A 15,050-nucleotide genomic window follows, 5' to 3' on the forward strand; every position below is an offset into this window, starting at 1 on the left:
TGCATGGATGATTATCCTGAGACATCTGAAATATCTGGAGTCTTGGCATTGACTGCAATAAATTGATATCTAGGTTTAAGACTATATATTGCTGCTCTAAGCTAACAATATCAATTGAACGAATTACTTTTTCAAGCTCCAAAATTACTGCCAATTTTGATAGTGCACTTAGCAGTTATTCTGGAATGCCTAGGAAGCGGTTGTCTAACATCTCACACCAAACTGAGAATTACAGAGAAAGAAAGCGTCTGAGATACTAAGTGCTTCCTGAATCAGAAAGCAGTGATTTTTCTGATTACCCCTGCTGTGGATACCACAACCATACTCAGCAACAACTATTGCATTTTTGAGTGCCATTTTTCCCCTTCTCAGTTTCAGGTCAATCTCTTGTAGGGTGTTGTAGTGGTGCTTAGCCCTTACGCATTCCACACTGCAGTAGCGAGCCTGATTTTAGAAGGAGAGCAAAATGAAGAGCTGCTATGGAAAGCAGTGCATTATTTTTTAACTCGTTCTTGGTTCATGGTTGCTGATAATTGAATCAGTATTGGTACTGCAGGCTTTTGTTATTAACACTTTTAAGTTCTTCACTGTAGTCACTACTTTGAACCTGTTTGTGTCAGCATTACTTACCTTTCCCTATGATTTTCAAAGTGCATTTGAAATCTTACTGAAATGCAAGGCCTAAAAGGAGGCTGAAGTGTACATCTCCTGAGGTCCCTTCTAATCTGAATTATTCTATGGTTCTAATGATATTTAGTTACTGGAGACTGAGCACTGACTGTTTTTTACAGCTTAGTGAACTGGTTAGAAATTGCTGCTCTGCATAAGTTACTATCTGTCCCTCAGCTTTCTCCAATTTTTATTTCAATTAGTTGTTAAGCTTCCTGGAAACATTTTTAAAAGGCCCTCTTATGCAAAGGTACAGAGTACATGCACATGTGGATTCAGTCTCAGTGCACAAGGACTGCAATGGCAGAGGGGAGTTTATTGCTGGGTATGAATTCGTTGGGAATTCAGAACTCTGTCCGGTAGTAGGTGCGGTCAACAGGTGACTTCTGTAATTTAGGTGCATCCATTTAAAGCCCAGAGTCACAAGAAAACCTGTGTGCCCGAAGTGGAAGATAGATGCTTGTGTCCACATTTAGAGTTCTCAAAACCCCTGCTTATCTGCCACATAATAAATAGTAGAGATGACCAAAAAATTACTGGGTGTTATTTTTTTTTGTTTTTTTTTTTTTTTTGCAGTTAAGTTTCTTAGCTACCTAAAATTCTGCTCCAAACTGTATCAGCACTGTGAATCCTGATAAATCTTCTCTGTGAACTGGGCAGCACTATCAAGCCAGGCCTTCCTCTTCCTCTTTCACTACAAAAACTCAATAGAGAAATGTGTCTAAGCATATTTACTTGATCAGGATTTACAAAAACTGCTATACTAGCTGACACTTTCCTTTATAGACAGCAAGAAGGTATAGTCACATAACTTTTGCATGACAGTGCAGAGGTTAGAGGATGCAGAAGACTGAGTTCTATTTTTTTCTTCTGCATAAGAGGTTTCAAGTCTATCTTCCAGAAGAATACCAGAAAATACGAGTTATTTGGGGATGACAGAAGTGCGTTCTTAAGTGTTCTGCTTTGAAGATAATTAAAAAAGGCACTGGATGGACCGTTAGGTTGAATGATTCCCTGCACTGAAGTCTAGGCTGTCCTTTCACATGTAAGAGATCCTGGATGTAGGTCTCATTCTGAGACACCTGACCCTCTCCCTGTGTTATATAGTGCACCTCAGCTCCTAATACAGGGCTGTCACAGCAGGCAGATACCTTAAGTCCCTTTGCAAACCTCAATACAGTTGCTTTAGACTTTTTAGAAAATGCGACTTCAGCGGAGACAGGATTTCATCCTGTGTGTCTCTTTAGGGTTCCAGTTCAGCAGGCCACGTGTGGCACTGGGGCAAAAGTGTAAAGAACCTTTAAGAACTGATAATTGTATTTATTTACAGAGACTTCAGTAACACAGAGACATTATGTAGTGAACAGAAATACTACTGTGAAACTTGCTGCAGTAAACAAGAGGCACAGAAAAGGTAAGTGAAGAAGAGTAATTCACTATGCCCCTTCTGACCTTTGATAAACCTCCTCCTTAAAATTCAGTATTTAAATACCTAGATACCCCACATGCTCACTCTGCGTAGACCAGAGAACCTATAGACAGGTTCAAAGCTATTACACACCTCTTAGATTTGAGACTGAGGCTGATAGACTATTGTTAATTACAAAGTGCTTTTATAATGCAAGCCTTTAATTGGTAAGGAAGAAAGAATGGCTTTGAACAGCTCAGGTCTTGATCATATACATTCGCATGGTTTTGCAGGATGAGAGTAAAAAAGCTGCCAATGATTCTTGCCTTACACCTCAAAAGGTTCAAGTACATGGAACAATTACACAGGTATACTAAGCTGTCTTATCGTGTAGTATTTCCTCTGGAGCTGCGTCTCTTCAACACATCTGGTGATGCTGTCAACTTGGATCGGATGTATGACTTAGTAGCTGTTGTTGTTCACTGCGGGAGGTAAACTGCTTTCATGTATATCTAGAGCTATTGCCAGGTCCAGATCCTTTTCATGAGCAGAGGCATTCCTGACAAAATTGAAGAAGAGTGGGAGGGAGGACATAAACTGTGCTGCTGCACAGACTTGCCTGTGTCATGGGCCTGAGCCTCTTAGCTATCCTCTCTCATAGTAAATCTGCATCTGTTTAAGAAATCATGTCTCAGGCCTCTAAATGTCACAAGATTGACTTAAAATCATGAGAAAGGAAGTAGAACAGAACCTACTCCCCTCCTCAGTGGTCCACTTGGGAAACTTGGGAACCAGGACTCTGTGAGGGCTCGAGGTTGTTAGCATAGGCCCTACCAGCAGATCACCTGAATATCCTGTCAAGAGAACTAAAAAGATAGCTTTAATAAAGCTTCTAAAGTGTAGTGGATTGTTGAGAATGAAATAAACAGAAAAATCTTTGGGGCTCCAGGAATGTGGCTTGTTCTCCTCTCCTCTCAAAGAATGTTTGCAACTAAATGTTCATGATTGATACCAACCTGTTTTCCGCCTTAAATTTAAGTTATGTTGTTTTAAAAATATTTGCAATAATTGATGCCTGCGATGAGCAAACTTAAATATTCTGTAGGTTGAATTGCAAATTGTCATAGTACAAACAAAAAGCAACACACTTAGCTTTTTGTTGATGAAGACTTTGTGACAAGTCAATACAATGGGAAAGAACATGTCTACTGTAGCACCGGGGTGGGTTTACTATCATCTTCAGAGAATATATTTATAATTCAGTTTGCTTGCTTATGGACATGTGACTTATCAAAATGGACCCAACAATATCTTCTAATATTATTTTGGGGTTTGTTTGTTTGTTTGTTTTGCTTTTTAGTGGACCGAATCGGGGGCATTATATTACTATTGTGAAAAGTCATGGATTTTGGCTCTTGTTTGATGATGACATTGTAGAGGTCAGTATGCTGAAAGTCATGAGCACAGCCTTCGTTTTTATGCTCTCTTCTCTATTTGGAGTTAAAATCTGGTCCAGATCTGGGTATAGATTAGTAGTCTGAAAAGCTACAGTTTGTCTGCAATGTGGCATTTGGGTCAGGTCTATTAGGAAGTACGATTAGAAACAAAATGATTAGTCCTGTAGTTCTTACCCTACCAGTGTCAGAGGGGGGTGTTTCATTTCAGTGCAACATCAACTGTTTTTAATAGGAGATTTGAGGGGCTTAGTTTGGAATGTTATCTAAATTAATAAAATCATTTTAATTCATTAAAACCTAAAAGATCCAGGGACTATTTTGCAAACCTTGGCAATATCACTCTGCAAAATTGGACTGTGTTAGTGTTGTGTAGAATCTTATTTTTTCAACAATTGGGAAGTTACAAGAAAGCCTGGATTCTACAGTCAGTCTGAATTTTTGTGGATGTAAATTACGACAGGATCTGGCGCACAGCTGGTACAGATTCTGTCTAAACATAATGCAATTTGTTCCTAAGCAAACCCTTTACTGTGGCACCTTGACATAACTTGGGTCTTGAGTTTGGTTTCTCAGGAGGAAATCCAATGGAGCATTGGGACATTAGAAGTGAGAACGTTATCTGGAGAGAGGGAGTCCATCTTGCTGATGCAGATCAACACTTGTGCCAAACAAAAGCTACGGTATTAGTGGACACTCCAGGGATCCAAAGCATGATCTTCCTTGCTCCATTTGCGTAGTACTCTACTGAAGGAATAGTCCTATTCATGACACATGACTTGTGGGTCTAAACAAAGGATGCCAGACTCATGTGAGGCAAGAGTCATTCAAGGAAAATAAAAATCCAAATGAAAGGATTAAGTGTCCCCTGTACAAGGATTAAGTGATGGGATTCTGTTACCTTTCAGAAAGATGAGGTCACATTTATGCTTTTTTGCTATTGCAAAAGTCTCTCTGTTTTTGGGAAAAGCCAAAACCACTTAGGTTTTCTGGAACAAATATTCCATGAGTAAGACCAGTAGGGTTTATCCTCTAAACTGTTACATTACCCTTTCAGTGCTTGAATTGCCAACAGAACTTGCCAACTGTTACCCTGAAACAAATAACTAAATGTGTTTTTTGTATTTATAAAGCCATTTAATCCATGTTTGATATTTCTTTCATCTAACAATACATTAAACAATTTTGTTTATTTTGCAGAAAATAGATGCTCAAGCTATTGAAGAATTCTATGGTCTGACCTCTGACATATCGAAAAATTCTGAGTCTGGTTATATTTTATTCTATCAGTCAAGAGAGTGACTTGGCAAACTGTGACAATGACGCACCACAATGCTGCACGCAAGGAAGGTGATTGACCCCCGTGAACTGACTTTTACACAGACCACATCTTGTATGGTTGAACAACAATATATTCTGTCTCCTATTAAATGGTCCATATGGTGTTGACTATAACCATTTTTGACACATGAAACTTTATTTTGGAGAGGGGAGTTGCTTGGTTTTTTTTAAGTCTGACAGAAAAGTTAATTGCAGTCAGATTTTAGTGGAATTTATATGGACTAACATTTACAGATAATAAGATTTGGATGTCAACTATTAAACCCAATCAAGCTAGAGTAGTATTTTTTATGGAAGTGTTCATTGCATTTAGGGCAAATTGTTTAAAACCTTCTAAATGGCTTTGGGGTGTGTTGACTTACAAAGCATTCCTTTAAATACATTCTGATGTGTAGTTACACATTTTAAGTGTAAAGAAAAAAAATCTGTTTCATTATGATTGGAATTGTGGTTGCATAGGGGATTTTGTTACACGCTTCTCTGCAATGCAGGAAGATACTCTTCCCAAATCATTTATGCTTTGGGTTATGAAAAACTTTAAGTGCATAACCCCAAGCCTAAAACCCACATAAAGGGATTTAGATTACAGTGAAACTAAGTAATATTGTGTGTCCAGTCACTGTGTTTATCATGAGATAGTACAGATGAGGTGAGATTTCAGAACTGGCAGAGAACTGGGATAAGAGGAGAGAGATGACACATATGACACAGAGAAAAAGTGCATTTATAGAGATTGAGCTTATCTTTCTGTTAAAATAATGCAATACATTGTTTGCGTAATTGAGTTTTCAGACTTACCAACACTGCTCATGTAAAATGTATCCACTAGGGCTGAAATTACACAGTCCCATTAAATATGTGTTGTTGGTACAGTACATAGTAGAAGGCTCAGTCTTGCAGTTTGCTGAATACCTGTAGCATCCCATTTGCATTTCTCAAGACACAGTCCATTTCTTAGCAACATGGAGAACCTTTTAAATTATGTAGCAACCTTTAGTTTACACATACTCTTGTGTATTTATCATCACCAGCATTTTGGCCACCCATTCAGCTCACCACAAAAACAGATGGGGGTCAGAAGTGCGTGATTTTAAGAATATCAAAGGTCTTAGTGCAACTGTTTGTGATTTTACTGGGTGAATTTGGCTTGCACTAGTCACATACTAGTTAATAAAATTGCTGTACACACATACTGGAATTTGGCAAAGAAAGAATGTGGAAGAAAGTATGAACAGGGTATGAGAAGGGATAAATAGTATGTTGACGCAGTCATAACACTGCGTAACTGGCTTTCTTGATTTGACCCTTATACTCCCTTATATAATTCTTGAACTTCAGTAGCCAAATTCCAATCTCAATGAAGTCAGCAGCAAAAACTTCTTGTTGTCTGCGAGGAGAGTGGGAGCTGGTTCTAGTATTTAGAAGGAAATATTCTCATCTCACAGTATTTATTTCTACGTATTATATTTTAATTCACTCTCTTTCTGTATTTATTAGACAATGTTGCTTTTGATACTACTTTTCTTTCAGAAGCCTGCCTGTCATTTTACAGCAAAAACTCCATTTCAAGAAATGTTTTTTGAAGCAGAGCTAATTCTTGTATCTTGGTTTTCTGTAGGAGAGGGAAAAGCTTATTTTCATTGTAAACTACTGTGAATGTGAAATATCTTTTGTTAAATTATGGTGAAAATGGAATATTATCTTCTAGAGTAACATAAGTTGAAGATCAGTTGGATTTGTTGATGGCAATTTTGTAAACCGAGGAAAAGTAGCACTTTACACTGAAGGAAAAACAAAACTGGACTTTTCATTAACATGATTTGAGATTTATCATGTTATTATATTGATGCAAGAAAACAGAAGTAGAATGTAACCTTAGAGTACTGACTTGGGTGAATAACTGCAGTAGTCTACAGAGATCATTCACATGAATGAAGGTTGTTATGTAGGCTCAGGGCAAGCATAACTGATATTCAATTCCAGTTCTTTTATCAGTGGTGGAATGCAAATGTTCTATCTACACAGAAGACAAACATCTTACAGCAGACTTCAGGTCTCATCAAGGCCCATGAGTATTTCCACTGAAAAACGAAACCTGTAAGTGTTTAGTATCAAATCCTTTTTTTAATGGATTTATTCATGAGCATTCAGAATTTCCATATAAAAAAATATAGTAATCACTTGCCTTTTAAAACAGGAATGTTTCCTGGTTGTGAATAAAGGCACTTTCTAGATCAGCATTAACCAGTGTTGGTCAGAGCATCCATACTTCACAGTTTACTGCCAGACATTTTTAGAGTATTCTTCAATTTCAAAACAAGCAACAAAAAATGTATCTTAAATGTATCATTTGAATGTTTAGGGCTTGTGTTTGTATGAACAGTAATTTTGAATTAAAATAATTTTAAAATCAGTTCAACTTTAGGAAATGCTTTTCATATTTGGATTGACTTAAATGAGAATTGATTTTTTTAATGTTAATAAAATGAAGTAATATTTAAAAACTAAAGCATAGGATATTAATTTTTGTTATTCTCTGACTGCAAGACAGCTCTAGGTTGTAAAACATATACAGATAATTGCAGTATGTTATTTGACAGCAAAATGACTAGAGTAAGCTTTTTTTCATAAAGTATGAAAAAACATTTTAAAAAATGAAGTATCCAACTTTTCTGTTATAAATGAGAAGAGATGGAAAATGTATGGCAAAGTATTGGAAAGGTTTTTAAAGCGGGAGTTTGTGCTAGCCCACAAAAAGATTATGGCAGTGATATCACACCAGTCCAAAATCAGTGGCCTGACCTCAACTCTAAAAAGTCGTGGAAAGTCTGTAAAGTGTGTAAAGTCTGTAAACTATATAATGCTGATACTCACTTTGTGCTTACACCGGCTAACTTAAGAAGCATTTTCTTTTGATCTAAAAAAATTGTAGTTACAATTCTGTAAATCATCTCCAGCCTACAAATTCCAGTCCAGCAAAGCTGTCTGTCACAGCTATGTGAATAGTTCCACTTCAGTCAGCACAACTTCTCATCTACATCAAATTAAGCGCATTTGCAAGTGTTTTGCAGAATTGGGATCCTCCCAGGAACAATCCCATGATGTAAAGTATTTCAGTTGATTAAATAAAATGTAATCCTTTTTCTCTTATGCTTACATATAGATTAACAGTCCCTTATGAAAGAATGGAAAAATATCTAGGACAATCAAAGCTTTTCAGCTAGCAGCTAGAAAATAAAATTGTAGCACAGATGTCTAACAATATTCTGTGCTTTCCTAAAATGACTGGTTTTATGGTATTGGGTTCTGAGTGTTTTAGGCCTAAGGATATCTGAAGTTCATTACTTGTTTCACATGCTGCTGCATGAGATACATTTTCCATTTATAAATCTTGTTATTATGTTCTTACTTACAGAATACAGTATTTTTTTCCTGTGCTGTTTTTCCACTAAACCCAATGAAGTACTGCAGTGCTGATGAATCAGTTATCTTAGAGGATGAGCTCAGACCTGAACCTTTATGTTTCACAGAACAGACTGTCAGGATTTTATGTAATTTCTATTTCTGGGACAGAGCAGAGGGAGGCAGAAGAGGGGAGCAATGGAGAAGCCTTATCAGTGAAAGCAGAACACTGTTGAAATGAGTCCCACAACTACTCCTGTTGATTCTATTTTAATAATTTAAAGTTACTACAGATCAGTAGATAACATCTTAATGTCTTGTTCCTTTAGCAGTTGGAGTAAAGGAAAAAAAAAAGCCACAGGTGTTCCTTCACATTAGCTTTAATAAAGATATTAAAGACCTAACTAAGCTGAAACTGGAATTCATGCTCCATGGTGGGTTCTGAAGTGCTACCACACATTTCTTTTATCCTCAGACATTACATTTCATCCACGCATGTGTTACAACCTCAGGCACTGAACTGACAGCTTGCAGCTGCCAGTGAGTTGATGCCTCTCAGCAGCAGACCCTTCTTGTTTTGTCTCTTTTGTTGCTTCTGGCTGAGAAGTTTGAACAGCATCTTTTATTACTGAATGTGTATAAGAACTTTTAAGAGGTTCTCTCTTTGTATCTGCTTTACCTTAGTATTTTTTTCAGTATTTGTTTTAATTTATTTCTCATTTTGTTACTGTATCTGTTTAATAACTCGTGTAGCTAAAATTATTAGCCTTCTGTTTTAATTTTTATGTACTTTGATTTCTTATAGATGTAATCAACCCAAGCACTTTAAGCAACAATGTCAAGCTTGTGAAATTCCTGCCAGCTTAATGCTTTGCCTTTGTCTTTTGCTTTTGCTTTTGCAACATTTTGCTTGTGATCCAACTTCTCTAGTTACAACACAATTTCCATTTCCACTTACAGGCTTGTAGTACCAGTTGGGGTCCAAATTTGGGAAGTGTTTGTTCATGCCTAACAAGGATGCAGTATTCATGTCTGTCCATTCAGCTGATATACCAGTATCTTCTTGATGAATTGCACTGCTCGTGTACATTTGACAGCCTTTCTTGCACTCTGCCTACTAAACTATCTGCCTATTGCAGTTATCAATGACTAGCTCCACTTCTCCCAGGAAAAAATCTTCTTTTTACCAAACACAAGGTTATCTGTCAATCACTTGATAATATATATATTGCTCCCTTTGCTGTTTTTTGTCTGTGCCTGGTACAATAACAAATGTGAGCAAGCTTAAGAACTGCATTGATTCTGGGCCATTGTGTGAATACAAGCAAGGAGAGCAATCTCTTTGCAGCTTTATTCTCTCCACTTGGGCTCATATAAAGGATAGAGATAATGAAGTAGAATAAATGTTGTTATAAAGCCATCCCCCCTACTATCAAAATTACTGGACATTTCTTATATGTCACTGTCTGTGGTATCCATATCAGAAAGTAACTGACTTTCTGTGCTGTTAGTTTAAGGGTTATTCTTAGTTTTTTAGATGTAGTATTCTCTTTGGTCGGTGAAAAGACAAGGGTTTTTTTCCTATTGCAACTGTTCTGCAGTAGTGACGTTTCTTCACAATTTAACATGGCACTTAATATTTAAATAGGCCTTGGGATGCCTTGATTGACATCCTTTTAATTTCTTTCCAGTTAATATGCATTACTTCAAAGAGATTGCTTGAACCTGTCCACAAGAACCATTTAGATTAACATACCCTTTTGCATACAAGGTCAAGTAACACCTATCAGGAGGTATGTGCCCTCCTGATGGGACCATCTGGGCTAAGCCCACACCTTTTTACACACTAATGATTCTTCACCCCCTAGGAGATTTTCTTGCTGGCTTTACCTGAGTAGTTTAATAAGAGATTGCACATAACTCTGTTTATTCACGGTCTCAGAGTTGCTATAGTTCCTTAATAATTCCACTTTGTTGGGTTATTGGGGCTTGGACATCACACAGTGTAAAATAAATTAGTTTTTGTGTGCCATTCACAGGGGTCAATTTAACAGCCTAATGATTGTATTCTGAAGAAAGCTTTTGCAGGTGGCAACTTCAGTATATGCAATGATACAAAATGGTAAGTGATTTTTCTGTGATAGCACAGTAGGTCTGTAGGAGGAGCCGGGCTGGCCTGTAGCTTTTTAACCCTCAACTTGTACCCCAGGTAAAATTTGTGCTTTATCCTCTAGATAAACCCTTCTACTAGGGCTTCCAAAGTGCAGAAGCAAACCCTTTGGGAAGGCACTTTGCAGTTCACCAAAACATCTTGCCTGCCACAGCAGAGAATCAAGGAAGATTTGCATCCCCTGCCCCAACCCTCATTAATAGGTATGCATTCCTTCATGAGGCTGGGCTTAAACACCAGCTTCATATTTGCAATGGTGTTCATATTTGCCAATGTCTCAGGACAGACTGTGCTCACACACCATATTGTTTTCTACTCCTCTCTCAACTCTCGTTTGAACAGTAACAGCAGTGTTAGGGCAGCCATGTTGCAGATTCAAGAGCTCTTCCTGGAGACAGCTTTCTAGCTTCAGTGACTTTCATTAAAGAGCACTGGCAGAAGCTCTGTAACTTATCCTTTGCTATTTAGGAGTGAAGCCACCATATGCCGTATGAGAATGAGTGCAGGGGCAGGGGGAAGAAGGAAGGAGAAGAAGAGGAGGAAACATGGCAATGTTGTCTAAGGCTCTGGATATGTATATCCTTTTGTAAATATGTGGACCCTCTCTACTTTGTCAAAAAGATGTGATCATAATAAAACTGCTTCAATATTTTGTACTAGTTTTTGAATGAAGTAAGAGGTAATAAAATTATTAGGCATACAATCAGGGACACATTATAAAAATACTGAGTGTCTAGTAAAGCATACTATACACAGTGTATGTGTACAGTTGAGTATTGCTCTTTTTAATCATTTACATGTAATTAAACCCTGCACTATCTGTTGAACTGTAAGATAAATCTCATGTTGGTTATGAAGGTTGTAACATCAGAAAAGAGTTTTTTCTCCTGTTAAAGTGTTTAGATTTTACATAAAATAAACTCTCCGGCTGATCTTACTTCCATTCGGCTTGCTTTGAATTCAGCTGGAGCCAGACTAAGGCTGCGCATTGAGGTTAGTCATTACACAGCATGCTTCTGAAAGTAGGGTATCTGTATACTTACAGGTGGGAAGACTGCTGATGCTTGCTTTTTATGTCATTTAACAGGATCATTACATTTTAAGTGACTTGAGAGAATATTTCATCACCTGGGCTAACTGCCTCTGAAGTGTCTGAAGGGAACAAATGTTGCACGCAGCCCGTGGGTTGTCTTGGTGGAATGTATAACTGTATGACATAGTTGTACCTACTTAAAGCAAATGACTGACCCTTCCAATGTCACTGAGAACAGCTAAAAGCAAACAGAATGAAAAGCAACCAGAATTTAACTACCCATCGCATTAGGGAACAACTGGAAGCCCAAGCCATCTAGTCTGAGATTTTATCTGTGACTACTGGAGTGGGAAAGTTTTGCTAAAGAGGTCTAAAATTCTGTCAGAGAATTGAAAGATCCGCTTGGTCTGCACATCTTCTTGAAGTTATACATTAGCAAACACAATTTACTTTCTAAGAAGTGAGGCAAATAAAAGGCTGGAGATTTTTGCCCTGTCTAAATGGATTTTTGTTATTCCTTCAGAATCCTTTAGAAAACGAAAATCAAACATAAATGTTAGGCTGTATATTAAATGTATAGCTAACATGCTATAAAATTTATGGCATATCAGACTATCAAAGGGCTGGGCTGAAAAACAGTTCACTTCTTACAGCACAAATTTCCTCTCAGATAAAAACCTTGAAGCACCTTCAAATTTATTCCTAGGTTATTAGAACACAAGCTTTTAACTAAACAGTGAGGAAAGAAATTTAAAACACAGGAGATGACTGAAATAAATCTCAAATCCATACTTTTAAAACATTTTTTAAGTAAAATTTATAGTGCACATATAAATAAACCAAGAAAAGATTCCCAAGAAGTGGGATCACAATCACTGCTACTGCATGTGGGCTAAGCTAGAACTGCTCTCACTTCACTAGTACATTTTCCCAGAAGCTGTACGATGTTTAGCTATATCTCTTTTACTTATCTTTAGGCATGAGTTAGATTATCCTTTTAGATTAGACATCAAGTACACAAGGTAAATAGAGAAATGCTAAAAACATAATTTTGTCTTGATAGAAAACTCAAGTATGGTAGGAGAAAATGGTAAGATTTCATTTAAATACATTCACCTGACTTGAAATGTGTTGTCTATTAGACATGACTAAATATATGACATGGAAGACCATGTTTCTGAAGATGTTAATTTCCTTGAATGTCTGTGAGCATTTTAAAAAACCCATTAATAGTTAGCCCTGGGAAATTCATCATGGAAATTTTTCAAGTAAAAGTTTTTAAAGATGAAAATTAGAACAATAATTGTCAAGATTTTTTTTTTTAGTAACAGAACATTTCAACTGTCTGTTCTGAAAAAATGTTCATTTTCACAACTTAATTTTATATCAAATAATAGGAGATTATTCCATAGCCTTGTTAAAGTTCCCTTCACTGCACGACTTGTTTGGCCACTCTGTTGAAACCTAAGAGTTTCAAGCTTTCCTTGGTCTAAAGAGGTGGTAACCATTTCTCCTTCTCTCTGGCAAACATCTGTGGCGCAGGCTCTCGGCCAGCACCCTGTGTGGACCTGGGACTTCCCGGCCTCCTCCCCAGAGCATGCCAGGCCAGCGACAGTCTTGTCCACTCCACACCAGGAACTCTGCGCATTTCAGCAGGCATTTTCCCAAGGTCATTTTTTCAGGAACAAGTGCTTGGTGCACAAGCTTTCCCTGATTTCCAGTGTAGAATCACTTCACTTTAGACAGCAAAATACATTAGCAGATCTAGAAAAAAGAATATGCACCAGCATATGCTTTCTTTCCTGCTTCAGTTTGCTCATGTGGAGGCACATGGTTTGAACCTAGGAAGGAAGACTTTGATAAATCTGAGCTCTTTCTGAATCATTGCATCTTTTCCCTTTTTCTCCTACAGACAGTTCCCTTCCACATCTTCTAACATGGCTAGGGAGAGGGGCTCTCAGCCGGTTTTCTTACAGCAGGTAATCTACTGCTCTGTGATTACAATTTAGGGTGCAGATGTGAAGAACTGGCATGCTGTGGAGCAAGTCATTGCTGGCACGATCATTATCAAAGATAACATGTTCTTCATGTATATCCCTTTAAACTGATACCAATCACGAACACTCGATCTGGCACGACCAGTGCATTTTATCTCACCGTGAAGACAGAAACAGCAGAGGGGGCAACAACCTGGAGTTTGCAGGTTGTCCTGGGATGCACAGAGACCTACCACTGTTAAGCACAATTCAAAAGGTGGAGATTCAAAGGCCAGCACTGGAATGAAATTTGGAAGAAGCTGGAGTGAAACATTATCCTTCGTATTTCATATCACATACATATGAGGAAAAATATTCAAATTCCATTCCAGAATGGCAAAGATGTTCAAAGAGAAGATACAGCTTTCACCCAACATGGAAAACTAGACATCACAAATGCTTAAGCATCAGCCAAGAGACTATCTGATAGGGACTAAATCCTACTGTCAATCACGTCAGTGCATCTCTGAAGTAGCTCCAGACAGGTCTGCAGATTTATAATAGAGTTAGTAATAACAAGGACTGAAACAAAGTTTCTTACAATGTCCTCATTAGGCTTTAGGTGAACAGAACTGTGTGTTTTATGCAGCTGTAAAACACTGTTGTATGGAATACAGCAAGCGCTGGGAAAGAAACTAAAAGTGAGATTATCTCTGCTATTTGAAACACAGAAGTACATACAGAAACTCACACTTTATTTAGTCACTAATCATATAATTCTGTCAGTTATGAAGTATTTTCATTTCAAAATGGTTTACCAGCTTATTTATTAACTCTCCAAAGCTTAATATGATCAAAATTGTAGAAATTGGGTAATTTGTATCAAAATACCTACATATTTAAGATAACTACAGCTTGAACTGAATCCAGCTGCCTCTCAGCTATATAGGTTTAACTAGTAGGAACATTTTCACCAGTTCCTTAGTAGCTGCCTTGACAACCTATTCACTTCTGGATGCAGTTCAAAGTGCTGGTCTTGTAATATATCGCTCCAGTATAACTTGATCTCTTGCTCTCTTTGAAACAGCTTGCCTTGCCAGGAATGCACTGGGGCAGCTAAGGTTACTTGGAAAGTTTGCTATAACTTTGCTTTCCAAGAAATTTTTTCTTTCTATTTTCCTCCTAATAATTGTTAATTATTATATGCTACCAGGAAATGTTAGATGAAGCACGGCTGATATTTATTTGGTTTATTTCTTTCTCCATTCTGGATATCTCTACTTAAATTTTCAGACCTGAGGTCTTGCAAGGTCACCAAAATATTGACTGTTTTAATTCCTGCAAGATGAGTAGTTCAGGCAGAGACTAGTGTTGGCTAAGACACCAGACTGTCATTCAAAAAACCCCTAAAGGTAAGCAGAATTCTTCCCCAAACCTTTACAACCATGATATTTGTAAATGCTCAAGCCCTGACTGTTAATTCCATTGTTAACATACGGGGGGATATTTCTGAGCATACCACGTCACTGCACTGTGACATGGCTTCAACTAATATTAAATTAACCATGTTTTTGCAATAACAAACTTCAGCTAGTGT

General features: G+C 37.5%; 1 protein-coding gene across 6 annotated transcripts in view; it reads left to right on the forward strand.

Annotated features, from left to right (window-relative positions):
- The window catches only part of USP46 (ubiquitin specific peptidase 46), a 33,932-nt gene extending 22,551 nt beyond the window's left edge, over positions 1–11,381 (forward strand). For 5 of the 6 annotated variants that reach the window (XM_064511161.1, XM_064511160.1, XM_026093652.2 and 2 more), the window contains 4 exons: positions 2,000–2,083; positions 2,371–2,568; positions 3,438–3,516; positions 4,732–11,381. In XM_064511161.1, the coding sequence (XP_064367231.1) occupies positions 2,000–2,083; positions 2,371–2,568; positions 3,438–3,516; positions 4,732–4,833 (463 nt within the window). In that variant the 3' untranslated portion in view covers positions 4,834–11,381. The remainder of the gene's footprint in view (positions 1–1,999; positions 2,084–2,370; positions 2,569–3,437; positions 3,517–4,731) is intronic. The other variant, XR_010389068.1, reaches the window with a different exon arrangement.
- The last annotated feature ends 3,669 nt before the right edge of the window (positions 11,382–15,050 follow it).

Source organism: Dromaius novaehollandiae, chromosome 4 (assembly GCF_036370855.1).
Source record: "Dromaius novaehollandiae isolate bDroNov1 chromosome 4, bDroNov1.hap1, whole genome shotgun sequence".
Lineage (NCBI taxonomy): Eukaryota > Metazoa > Chordata > Aves > Casuariiformes > Dromaiidae > Dromaius > Dromaius novaehollandiae.